This window comes from Chelonia mydas, chromosome 3, assembly GCF_015237465.2.
Source record: "Chelonia mydas isolate rCheMyd1 chromosome 3, rCheMyd1.pri.v2, whole genome shotgun sequence".
NCBI lineage: Eukaryota > Metazoa > Chordata > Testudines > Cheloniidae > Chelonia > Chelonia mydas.
Window position 1 is genome coordinate 86,669,640 of NC_057851.1, and position 13,657 is coordinate 86,683,296.

At 42.0% G+C, this 13,657-nt stretch overlaps 1 protein-coding gene across 1 annotated transcript in view; it reads left to right on the forward strand.

Annotated features, from left to right (window-relative positions):
- The window catches only part of LOC114018723 (amine sulfotransferase), a 30,700-nt gene that overhangs the window by 11,028 nt on the left and 6,015 nt on the right, over positions 1–13,657 (forward strand). The window contains exon 3 of the mRNA XM_043543137.1: positions 3,104–3,312. Within this exon, the coding sequence (XP_043399072.1) occupies positions 3,104–3,312 (209 nt within the window). The remainder of the gene's footprint in view (positions 1–3,103; positions 3,313–13,657) is intronic.

Genomic DNA, 13,657 nt, shown 5'->3' on the forward strand with positions numbered 1-13,657 from the left:
CTGTCCCTTATTTTCAGGCTTGACTTGTTTTTTCCACCTCCCTTTCCTAGAGGGCCATAATCTGAGTCTTCTAGTAGCTTGTTTGCTGACCGGATGTATTCATTATTTGCAGCTCCTTTGTGCCCATCAGCTAGGTAATTTGCATTTACACACAGAGGCTTACTAGCTTGCTTCTGGATCCAAAGCTGTTAGCAGCTCAGACACTGTCTTAAAAGGGAAGCATTCCACTTCCACTAGAGTTCTGATTACTTTCCACTTTCATCTCCTGCTCCAAAACACACAGATCTGAAAAAGAAAGCACAACCTATTGTGGCTCCTTTTGGAGCCCTAATAGGATTTTAATGAAGTACCATGTTTTATTTGCATTTCTTTTACCCCTTCTCCAATATACACTGCACACGTCCTGGGAATATGCACATTCCTTCCATATAGTTTAACCTCCATAACATCATATTAGCCAAATTAATTTTATACAAGGTGTAACTGCCTCCCCTATGCCCACAGAGTTTTCATGCACACCCACCAAAGCAACAATCTGATCCCCCAGAGCCACCCCAAGGCTCAGTGCTCCCATCATTCCTCCCCTTTTCCTTTTCTTTTACCACACAAAATTCTCTTTTGCCTAACATTTCTTGCACTGTGATTACTCTTTTACACAACTGTACCCCAATTACACTTCCATCTTGTACAACTAGACACAACCAGGGGCAGCCAAGTTAAGTTCCAATAGAAACCCCTTACATCCTTTATTGATTTTGATTACATTACCCAAAAGTCAAATAATTTTGATCAGATTCTCTCTCTGCCTGCTGCCTGCAGCAGTCCCCTATAGACCATTTCTGTGGGAAAAGGGCCCATTTTCCCTCAGAATAGCTGTAAAGGCTTCTGGGGACAGAAGCATAGTGGTGGTAGTAGCCACTCGACCTGACCCCCTTGGATAATTTAATTACCAAGCTTCCATCCAATGTGACTGCACAGAGTTGCACATACAGTTACATTTATATAACTGGGTTTTATCATTAAACAAAAACTTCCCTCTTGACATCTCACATAAGTATCCAAAGTACCCTCCATTAAAACTTCAGAAAAACAAAAGAGTGGAAAGGCAGGTTGCACTTTGAAACTTTTTTTTTTTTCCATTCCCCCAGGACCAAGTCCCAGATCCAGTCTCTAAAGGTGGTCTGTTAACTCTGCTTTTGACTATAAACCCTTTTGTGCCAAATCATCTTTCACTACCCCTAACTAATTTACAACCCTTCAGCAGCCCCTGCTGAAGCAGCACCAAACTTGAAAGATTCCTGGCAGCTTCCCATAATGCTGCCCTTACTTCAAACCTCTCACAAGCAGACTGAAGTGCCTCCTTTCCCTGGAAGGCATTCAGTCCCCATGGGCAGGGACCTTCTTCCACTACCCATATACCAAGGAGGGTGGGCTCCTCAGCCACCCCCCATACCTCTGGGTCCCCTAACACTTCCTTTTTAATCTCATCCCAGGTTGACCCCTGCACCTGGTATGGGTCCTGGTTCTTCCTTATCCATTTATCCAAAAAATCCTTTACCCTGGCTTGCCAGAACCCGCAACTACCATCACGAGAGTTCGCGATACCCCCTCCAAGCAGCTGCGCGGACTGTTGGGGAGGGGGACTTACAGGCTGCCACTCACCTATCCAATGCGATGCATCCGAGTCAGTCACGGCACCAAGATGTTAGGGGGCTTATTCCTTCACCCACTCACTTCCCTGGTCCTTCTCGCATGAACAGAGAGCAACAATACCCGAAGTCCAAAGGTGCAAACAATTCGATGTTTATTGGGGTGAACTTCCAGCAAGCATGATTCCAGTTTCCTTCCTTAGTATCCTCCTTCCCAGCTCTGACACCACAGAGCCTTACACCTGTGTCCCTGTTCCCATTCCTGCCCTTAGCAAAACAGGATTCCAGTTTCCTTACTCCCATTCCCTGTTCCCATTTCCCCCTTTAGCAAAACATGATTCCAATTTCTCCACCCCCATTCCCTGTTCCCATTTCTCCCTTTAGCAAAACATGATTCCAATTTCTCCACCCCCATTCCCTGTTCCCATCTCTCCCACGCCCACCCCCTCCCACCAAGGCCCCCTCACTTCCTCATTGACTACAGATTATATAGTAAAACTTGAGTTCTGCTTAGCTATACCTTAACCAATCATTTTCCTGAAATTTAACTAACCAATCCTAACATATTGTAACATGATTATGTAACCAATTATATCCCACCACCTTAATTACTTTACACCCAGCAAAATTAATTATACAGCAGACAGGAACAATCACAGAACCAGACAGAGATTATACAGACAAACAATAGCAAAGTGGGAACTATAATGAGAAAACAATACAGAAGTGAGGATTTCACATCCCAGTATTGATAAGTGAGTTCTTGCCAGACAAGATGCTGTTTCCTTTTACATTTTCTAGGCACTTCCCTTTCTTTGGAGGTGATAGGAATTATCAGGACAGGATTGTATTCAGGACAGGATTGTATTCCTAACAGCCCAATAGCACCTTCTTTCAATGTGACTAGTTTGGAATGTGAGGATGTGACCGGTCGCTTCCTAGCTTATGGCTGCCTCTGCTGCTTAGCCAAAGGCCTTAGCCTAAGCACAGGGCCTCAGACTGTCACAGTAAGAGAAGGCCCTTACACCAGCAGACAGTGATTTTGATTCTCTCTTTTATACCTCTATAACTAGCCAAGTGATAAGAATACACCAAAATTCTTAGAGTATAGGCCTTTACAGACAGGCCTGAATATCTATATCCTAACAGTCGTCATCACCGTTTCCATGGGGAACCTGAATAGCCTAGGTAACAATATTTGAAGATTTAGTTATTGACCAGCACATAGATAGATACAGGATTTTTTATACTAAAATGTACAAAAATATAATGCCGTTTGGATTCCCATCCCTGCTGCATTAATGGATTCCCTTTAAGACACATTTTTGTACTTCATTTATAAAATAAAATGAGACACAGTTTTGAGGAGATTGTGATTATGGCAGATTATTACGTGACATTACAAATCAAATTAGCATCAAAGCTGTTTCAGAGAAGGCTATTTTCTTTTCCAGGGACTGTGTGGACTCAGAATATTTTGAGCTTGATTTATCATGAAGGCCATCGAGATGGAACAGAAAATATGGAAACAAAACGCAGAGTCCCATGGCTGGAGTATAACATACATAATATCGATAAAGTCCATCGTCCATCACCTCGTCTCTTTGCTACTCACCTGCCTTACTATTTAGTACCAAGAGATCTGAGGAACAGGAGAGCAAAAGTAGGTGATACTGTTTTTATAATTTAATTAACATTATCAAGGAAAACTTGTAGCTTTCACCAATAAATCAGTCTAAATCCTTTGGGCCACACTGTCTGCCCTCCCCACAATCACCCTTCCAAAAGCAAATCTCCCCCGCATGGATTTGGGGCTCACTTCCTCCAAAGCCCCATTCCATGTCCTTAGACCCAGCCAAAGGGGGAAAAACAAGTTCTATCAAGACCTCAGGACTTCAGTGTCCAGTTTCAGTGGAGATCCCATTTTTCTGGGACTGCTGTGCTTGGCCTCTGGGCCAAGAAACAGAGCTGCTTCTTCCTCATCATGACAGCTCACCCTAAAAGGGGCTTTATTGATGGTTAGGATCATTACAGTCTGCATGTTATATTGTAAATTACAGTGGTTTTGTTGTTGTGGTGTCTGTAGCTATGTAACTGTAAGCTCTTATGCTATCCATGTTTTATGTCTCCTGCATCTTTAAACGACAGAAAATTACTTGCTAATGATAGGGGGCAGGACTGTGCCAGATGCAGCTCAAGAGGAAGGATCTCCCAGGGCCAGGGATTCACACTAAGCTCTCTCTCATGGAGATGGCTGCCCTGCCCTCCTGTGTTGCTTTCCTTAATCTAAACGGAGAGTCATTCACACTGAAGGTGTGCAGTGCTGGTCTGCCGTAATTTGAGAGAAAGTGTGAGAACTGCCTTGTGGGAGCGATGCCAATCTCTTACGCTGCTACCTGGATCTCCCATGAAAGGTGGCATGGGCCGTGCACCCACTTCCCCATGAGACTCCCTTCACAGTCACCCTTGCAGCTTCCTTCTCTCTGTTGCAGTAACACCTATAATAAGACGAGCAGATGCATGGTGCAGAGCTTGCACCGCATGAGCTCCGTCACTGCAACCTCTCAATCCATAGGAACCTTCCTCCTGATTGGCTTTTTAGCTCAGCCCCGTTTCCCATGCAGAAAGACTTCTTAAAGTTACAGGGACGGTAAAAGTAAATGGAACAAGAACATCTCCTAAGCTGCACAGAGCACAATTTAAGCTACAGACATTGGGAAATCTTGTATTGCTTATGTGTATTTTACAGGGCTCATGTAGGTTTTCACAATTTTAAGACCATGTTGATGGTGCAGGGAGTTTTTCTCTTCATGGCTTCTGGCTGGCTGTTCTTCCTGTGCACCACCATATGGCTCAGCTGTCTGTGTGGTTTTCCAGATATTCTCAACTCCAAATTATTGGAGAAATTGGTTGTGCTGTTCAGCAGTGCATTTTAGCATTACTTATTAAACATTGTATCCATTACAATTCTCCAAAAATATCTCCAGCTGCAATTTTTTTTGAAAGAGCAGTAGATTCATGCTTACTAGGATTCTAGTTGAAGGATATGTTTTTCACTGAAATACTTTAGTAATATACCAAACACAATACACACAAATAGATATCGGTTGCTGACTTAATAGTGTTTGTATTAAAAAGGAACTCAAAATCAAATGTATTTATTCAAGTTTACATTCTTTTCAGATAGTACACTGCAACTGCACTCCCTGTTAATTTTTGTGCTGCTTATTCTCACATTTCCCTTGATTTTTAAATGGTTTTGCTCCTCTCTTGCTGTGTGAACGACACATATAAATAACTGGACATAACTTGAAGACCTGATTCTGAGCAAACTTACTCATGTGCTTAACCTTACAACAGTGAGTAATCCCCTTGAGGTCAATGGTATTATCATATGTAGACAGTTATGCATGTGCATGGGGGTCTTTACAATTAAGGAAGCGCAATAACGCCACTGAATGTACAGAAAATGCTCGCAAAGACACAAAAAATCCCATTCATTTAAATCAGGATAAACTATTTACTAAAGTACTTATTCTAGCCCTTTTCAGATATAATGATTTTAATGTTACTTACAGCAATAGCAATTTTATAAAACCACCGATTTGTAGGTTAATGGTGTCCCTTTAATCTACCTGAGACTGTCACTCTTTTTACCTTGCAGGTTATTTATGTAGCCAGAAATCCAAAGGACGTTGTGGTTTCCTATTTTCATTTTTCCAGCCTTTCAGTCGTACTTGAGACAATACCAGATTTTAATATTTCTCTGGAGAGGTTTTTAGCTGGGAAAGGTAAGGTTTCATTTACTGCTAAAAGGCCAAACCCTGCTCACTGACCACAGCCTGAGTAACCTATGTGCGTGGTTTCAGAGTATCAGCCGTGTTAGTCTGTATCCACAAAAAGAAAAGGAGGACTTGTGGCACCTTAGAGACTAACAAATTTATTTGAGCATAAGCTTTCGTGAGCTACAGCTCACTTATGCTCAGATAAATTTGTTAGTCTCTAAGGTGCCACAAGTACTCCTTTTCTTCTATCTGAGTGGGTAAATTACTTAGACGGTGGAGCTGCTCAAAATCCTGTCCCCACCTCACAACCTGGGGTCTAAGGTTGCAATAAATGCAGTATCATTCACAGCTCACAATAGAGATTTTGAGCAAAGGTAGTCCAGGGGGGCTGCATAGGCACATGCATTGCACCAATAAAGTGCAAGTAGCCTCGTGTATCTCAACTGGATGGTCACTCTGAAACCTATGATGATTTCAACACATTTCAACTCCACTTAGGCGCTCAGATAACACACGGGAGGAGATGAGGATGAGCGCTATACAGAGAACACACAGAAGTAGTTTTCCACAATTAATTTTCTGGTTTGGTAGTTTTCCACAATCATTATGCCTATCCCGCAATCCCAAACCACTATTTCTACCATCCAAACAGCCAAAAGACTCAGCTGTAACCTATAGGGTAGTGGGGTCAAGTTCTTTTCGCTTTTCTGCTGTGATTTGATCATCTCCTGCCATTTTGTTGTTTTTCAGCTTCTTAATTGCAGCCTGTATTGCTGACATCTCTGTTGCATCAGTGTTAATGCCCAAGTAGATTAGGTTCACATGTTTCATCAATATCTGCGGCTGAGTCTGTTGACTACTTGTCTGACATGCTCTGCCCACGTGTCTTTCTGTTACCTTTCAGTGCTTTTCTTTCCTTGTTGAGATGCGAGGTCTCTTGGCTTATTCAGTCCTTGCTCTGTGTGTGTGCTGATACCAGGCTGTGACTGCTGCAGCTTGAATCACGTTGTCTCAGAGCACTGTGCATTTTTCTTCAGGTCCAATCTCTAGCTCACCTTCCTCTGCCTCTGTCAGCACCCCAAATCTGTTCCATAGTTCACGCTGGAATTTCTCAGAGCACACTTTTGTTTTCAGTTTTAGTTTATTGATTTCTTTGCCGCGTTCTGTTTAAGGTTGGTCTTTCTCAGTTTTCATTTCAGTTTGGCAATGCAAAGGTTTTGGTTGCTCTTGTCCTCTGTGGCTTGATGTGCCCTTGTTTCTTGGACAGATGAGCTGAATCTCCAACTCATGCAGATGCAATTGTTTTCTTTTTCGTTTTGCCATCTGTCAAATCCCATGGTTCCTTGTGTATGTCTCCAGAAGGGAACAGGGTGCTTGCAGGAACTAAGTCAGACACCAAGCACAATTCAGTGAATTCCAGGTATCCTTCATCATTGATATCATTGATTTTCAAAAGGTATTTGACAGCCTGCATGGGCATGCATTGCGGAATATTCTTCAGTCCTGCGAAATTCCCACTAAACCCATCAACACCATACCGGCCATGTACAGAGATGCAAGGTTGCTCTATCAGAGTGAACAACCTGACAAGAGAGTGGTTCATTGTGGACGCTTATGTGAAACAGGGCCACATTTTATTTTTGCTCTTGTTTGGCATTGCCATAGACAGGACAATGAAGAAGTGTATTAGTAACACAAAAACTGGTACCCAGCTGGCAAAAGCCTAGAAGACCTAGACACGTCCCTCGATCTGCTGGCAATGCCCCTACTTATACATCCCAAAATGCCATTGGCCTTCTTGGCAACAAGGGCACACTGTTGACTCATATCCAGCTTCTCGTCCACTGTAACCCCTAGGTCCTTTTCTGCTGAACTGCTGCCGAGCCATTCGGTCCCTAGTCTATAGCGGTGCATGGGATTCTTCCGTCTTAAGTGCAGGACTCTGCACTTGTCCTTGTTGAACCTCATCAGATTTCTTTTGGCTCAATCCTCTAATTTGTCTAGGGCCCTCTGTATCCTATCCCTACCCTCCAGCATATCTACCTCTCCTCCCAGTTTAGTGTCATCTGCAAACTTGCTGAGGGTTCAATCCACACCATCCTCCAGATCATTTATGAAGATATTGAACAAAACCGGCCCCAGGACCGACCCTTGGGGCACTCCACTTGATACCGGCTGCCAGCTAGACGTGGAGCCATTGATCACTACTCGTTGAGCCCGACAATCTAGCCAACTTTCTATCCACCTTATAGTCCATTCATCCAGCCCATACTTCTTTAACTTGCTGGCAAGAATATGTGGGAGACCGTGTCAAAAGCTTTGCTAAAGTCAAGGAACAACACGTCCACTGCTTTCCCCTCATCCACAGAGCCAGTTATCTCGTCATAGAAGACAATTAGATTAGTCAGGCATGACTTGCCCTTGGTGAATCCATGCTGACTGTTCCTGAGCACTTTCCTCTCCTCTAAGTGCTTCAGAATTGATTCCATGAGGACCTGCTCCATGATTTTTCCAGGGACTGAGGTGAGGCTGACCGGCCTGTAGTTTCCAGGATCCTCCTTCTTCCCTTTTTTAAAGATGGGCACTACATTAGCCTTTTTCCAGTCGTCCGGGACTTCCCCCAATCACCATGAGTTTTTAAAGATAATGGACAATGGCTCTGCAATCACATCCGCCAGCTCCTTTAGCACTCTCGGATGCAGCGCATCCGGCCCCATGGACTTGTGCTCGTCCAGCTTTTCTAAATAGTCCTGAACCACTTCTTTCTCCACAGAGGGCTGGTCATCTCCTCCCCATGCTGTGCTGCCCAGTGCAGTAGTCTGGGAGCTGACCTTGTTCGTGAAGACAGAGGCAAAAAAAGCATTGAGTACATTAGCTTTTTCCACATCCTCCGTCACTAGGTTGCCTCCCTCATTCAGTAAGTGGCCCATACTTTCCTTGACTTTCTTCTTGTTGCTAACATACCTGAAGAAACCCTTCTTGTTACTCTTAACATCTCTTGCTAGCTGCAACTCCAGGTGTGATTTGGCCTTCCTGATTTCACTCCTGCATCCCCAAGCAGTATTTTTATACTCTTCCCTGGTCATTTGTCCAATCTTCCACTTCTTGTAAGGTTCGTTTTTGTGTTTAAGATCAGCAAGGATTTCACTGTTAAGCCAAGCTGGTCGCCTGCCATATTCACTATTCTTTCTACACATCGGGATGATTTGTCCCTGTAACCTCAGTAAGGATTCTTTAAAATACAGCCAGCTCTCCTGGACTCCTTTCCCCCTCATGTTATTCTCCCAGGGGATCCTGCCCAGCAGTTCCCTCACGGAGTCAAAGTCTGCTTGTCTGAAGTCCAGGGTCCATATTCTGCTGCTCTCCTTTCCTCCCTGTGTCAGGATCCTGAACTTGACCATCTCATGGTCACTGCCTCCCAGGTTCCCATCCACTTTTGCTTCCCCTGCTAATTCTTCCCGGTTTGTGAGCAGCAGGTCAAGAAGAGCTCTGCCCCTAGTTGGTTCCTCCAGCACTTGCACCAGGAAATTGTCCCCTACACTTTCCAAAAACTTCCTGGATTGTCTGTGCACCGCTGTATTGCTCTCCCAGTAGATATCAGGGTGATTGAAGTCTCCCATGAGAACCAGGGCCTGCGATCTAGTCACTTCTGTGAGTTGCCGGAAGAAAGATTTATGGGGCCCTAGACAGTATTATTAAACTGGTACCCCTATGCCCAACCGCAGCCCAGGGGGGAAGGACAAGGCAGCAAAGGATACCAAGCCACCCGGTCTGCCTCGTGGCGGCAGAGTCTCAGTTCCCCACAGAGACCCCCGTACTCTCTCACTCACGCAGAATGTGTGGTGTCGGTGCATTCAGCTCTGTGAATATGGCCCCTGCCTAAGGAGACTGCAGTGCGCGCTGGGTGTGCGGGAGCCGACCTGCTCTTACCTGCTGTCATGGGCAGTGGGTGAAGCTGCTGCTTGGGGAGGCTTGCTCCCCAGCCCACCTGTGGCCCTGCCCATACTCCACCCCAAGCCCCGCCCTCTCCCCACTGTCTCCCTCCTCTTTTCCCTCCCCCTCCCTGCACACCCCCTTCCAGCCAAATCCCTGAACCCACATGAAGCAAATGACATTTGAAAAACCACTCTTCTGCAATTTCTTTCTAAAGAAAATGGAACATGTTTTCCACTGCATGCCAGAAGATGAAGACTGGACACACAGAAGGTACCTAATTAAAAGCACTAAACTTGGGAATAAAAAATGTCGTTCACAGGTTTTTTGATTTATCCTGAAGTTTGTCAGAGATTTATTTGCAAAAACTTTGTAGTAAGGGCAAGTCAGCTGTCCAACATTAAATATTATGGAATACATGATGCAGCTCTTCTCTATTTTACATTTTCTTAATCTGTATTTCTAAGATGATTTTATATTCTAAAAAAAGGAGGACTTGTGGCACCTTAGAGACTAAAAAATTTATTTGAGCATAAGCTTTTGTGAGTTACAGCTCACTTCGGATGTCTGTAGAGATGCAGAATACTCTCCCCCCTGCCACCTTTCCTTTCCATTCCTTTACTTCTTGTTATTGTTGGTTGGTTTGTTCTCACCTTATTTTTGTAAAAAAAAAAATTAATGTAAATAAAATATGCAGATCATCCTTTTTAATAAGTTGCATATTTTTTGTATCAGCAAGACAAAATTCAGTTTCACTATTGAATATTTCAGGAAAAGTATCAGATTAGAATATATTGCAAAAAGAAGGACTTTCTGAGCAGGAATTGTTGCAATTCTTCTATATTCACATTCTACCTGCCCCTTTGAATAGCATAAGTAATTTAGTAATATCACATCTGACAAGGTCCATAGTAACCCATGATCTACACTACTTCTAATAGACTAAAAGTGTATATGGAGAAAAAATCTGAGAACTCCCATTTCTCTTGAAACTCAGACCAAAGTTGCCAAGCTGGGAAATGAAAGATTGAGCAGCAAGAAGATGGGGGATGGGGGGAAAGGTGTGACCAATTTCGTCCACTGGTGCAAGAGCCAGACTTGGGGAGTTTATCCTTTTGCTTCCCATTGTGGCCTAGTGCACTTTAGGGACAGAAACATACCAATATGCAATCTCTAGAGAACCCTTCCTCCTTGAGACCTCAGAAAATGTTGCCCTTGAACTTACAGTTTTGGTTTTGTCAAATGAATCTGCTGATCTGCCTGCTAAGTAATGGGGCTTTTAAATCACACTGAGAAAAGATTGTTTTGTTTTTAGAAATAGATGTGTCCCTAGGATAGCATCATATGATAAAATACTTGAGTCACATGACAAACCAAACCTAGCACTTAGGCCGTTAAACAAAACAATGATATGCTCTCACCCAGCAGGGCTGCACTCACCTTGAAGATTCTCTCCTTCCTACTTTGTTATAGCAATCAGCCTCCTTGCCAATTTTATTATTTTTTCAACTTTTAAAAGATTTACACAACTTCCTTTTACCCTTCAGGTTGCACTGCAAGATCTATAGAAGATTTCAGTTTGAGGGACGCTGCAAAAGGGCTGCTCGAAAATGGTCACGCATATGTAGAAGGAGAAGAGTTATAAAACCTTCCTGGAAATCTCAAATTCTAGCACTGTTATATAGATGGGCATGCAGGCCAACTAGATGCAGTAGCTGCACTTGTAGAAACATCTATTTCTCCATGAACCCTGCTGCAACAGTAGGAACTATACAAAAAGTGCTGATATAGACAAGCAGACAGTAGAGGAGAGAAATGCCAGTGTGGCTCAGACTGACCAAAGCTGAGGGCTGACTCAATTACAAATTAAAAGCTCCATCATGCTGCTGATACTGTAAACACCATGATGGCTTAAATTACATTCATTTCATTAGTCAACTCCTTAACAACACTTTGCTGAATGGTCACAAAAAAAATTACAGTAAATTCAGGAACAGATTCCATGTCCCTCAGCTAATTACCAGAGGGCAGTGATGGAAAAATAGTTCCACGGCATCCAATCCACTTCACTCAATCATATGAAATATTCCAGTCACTCACAAATTTACCACCAAAGACTTCAGTAGCATTATCTTACAGTATAATATTTACCTTCTCTTCTCTGTTTATCCTCGCTGCCACCTGAATAAACAAAGTTGATATTCAGTCCTAAAAACTAGCAAATATTTATACTACTTCCAGATCAGCTGGTGCACAACCTGATTGGAGTTTCATGATCTCATTAGCCTTTCTTCTTTTAATCAGTTCTGACCCTTGAACTGAGGGGTGACTCCTAGTAAAAGATTACAAAATACAGTAATTGTTACAAATGTGAAGACTTCAAATTGTCTGTGTGAAAAAACAGTAATGAATGTGCCTCGAATTCCATGTATATGTCTGAATTAAAGATCTCAGTAGCCAACATTATTTAAATGACAGTAGTTTTCACTTTCATTCCAACTTTTCTTACCAGCAACACCTCAAATGGGCAACAGCAGAAATGGACAGGAGTACAAAAAAACTGTTTTAATTCTTGATGAACCTAAGTTAAAAATGATCTAACTACAATGTTGTAAAATTTGTTCACTTACTTTCAGGTAGTTTATTAAAGAGAAAAAAATTGGCAGATATACCATATTGTGTTTGTATTAACATATAAAGTTTTTGCTAAAAGATTGAGTGAAGTTAATTTTTATTAAATTTAATTATTAATTGCACAATTTATATAGAGCCACGCAGACTCTGAGTGTAATAACCCACCTGCCTGTTTTATCACCAGCATTTGAACCTAAGACCTTCTACACTAAAAGCAGGAGCCTTGTCCACTGGTGCTAATGGAGTACCTCAGCTAGCTAGTAATAATAAGCCCTTAGCCATTAATGGACCAATCACTTCCGTGGGCTGCAATACACATTTTGCCAGTTTATTACATGATGTGACATGCACATAGCACATCTCTCCAACTTCCAATGTAAATCATGCAATCTTCAAATAATTCTCCAGTCTTGATTTGTTCTTTCATTGCTTCCACAACAACAACAAAAAAGTGAGTAAGACAAGAATTGTCTGCTATTTGGTCATTTTGCTACAGACATGGCAACCTTTAAAATGATTTTTGTGTGCAAGTATTGCAGACCTACACAAAAACAGAGAACAAAACTGCAATTCTTTTAATTATCAAGGCAATACCCCAATATTCCCGTAGATTGACTCATTTCAGCTGTATGTCCTAAACAATCCAATATTAGGTTTGGAACGATTAGATTTTTATAGGTAAATGTCAGTGAGCATCAATTTCACTGTGCACACACAAACTGATGAAAATATTTTCATCCACAATTGAAATTTACAGATAGGCAGAGAAAAATGCTGCTTAAGAATTTATTAGAATTTGATTTAAGGATGTTTGCTTTGTATAGTTTGATGTTAGGTTGTCAAACTGTATTTTAACAGTTATAAAGCTTTAAGTTTTTTAATCTCAATGTCTACTGTCAGTATACAATTGTCTGGCCTTGCCCCATGATTTCCCACAACTGAATATTTAAATTTATAGAAAAAAATGAAAAATAAACACTGATATTTTCCATCAAAATGATCAAAAAATAAAGTTCTGCCAATCCTAAATGTTGTTTACTGGACAGGTTCTTCTGTGGACAGGTTTCACATAAACATGTTGGTAAGATTTTATTTTTGTGAGTTGCTCTGCTTGGATAGAACTCTGCGCCTCCACAGAAGCCACTGGGCTGGAAGATTTTTCAGGATTGGGTCCCATAAATGACACACATCAGACAGTATGCATTTTTTAAAATCACAATTGCACCTTCCTATATTTGTGCAGTTTAGTAGATGCTTTTTGTCTTCTATTGTTAACTGTGTTAACAATCAAAATTATGGATTTTTAAAAAAATTAAAATATATTTTTGAGACTTTTGTTGGCAGGTACCATTCCATTAAAAAGCAAAAAGGTTTGTCTCATAAGAAGCATGAGGAGCAGTCAGATGTCAAAGTCTGTGAATTATCCCCCGTCCTACATCAGTACTTGTTTCACAGTTAGAAAAAGAATTTATTTGGCTTTGTCTGTGTAATTTATTTATAATTCATCAGTAAGGTACAACTGTCCTCATATCAGAATGCTGTCAGATAGGCAGGCAGTCTGGTCAGCTAATTTAAGCATGGAGCTGGGAGCCAAGAACTCCAGTGGTGTAATCCTGTCTCTGCTATCTGCAGTTGTGCGTTTGTTTAACATATTTG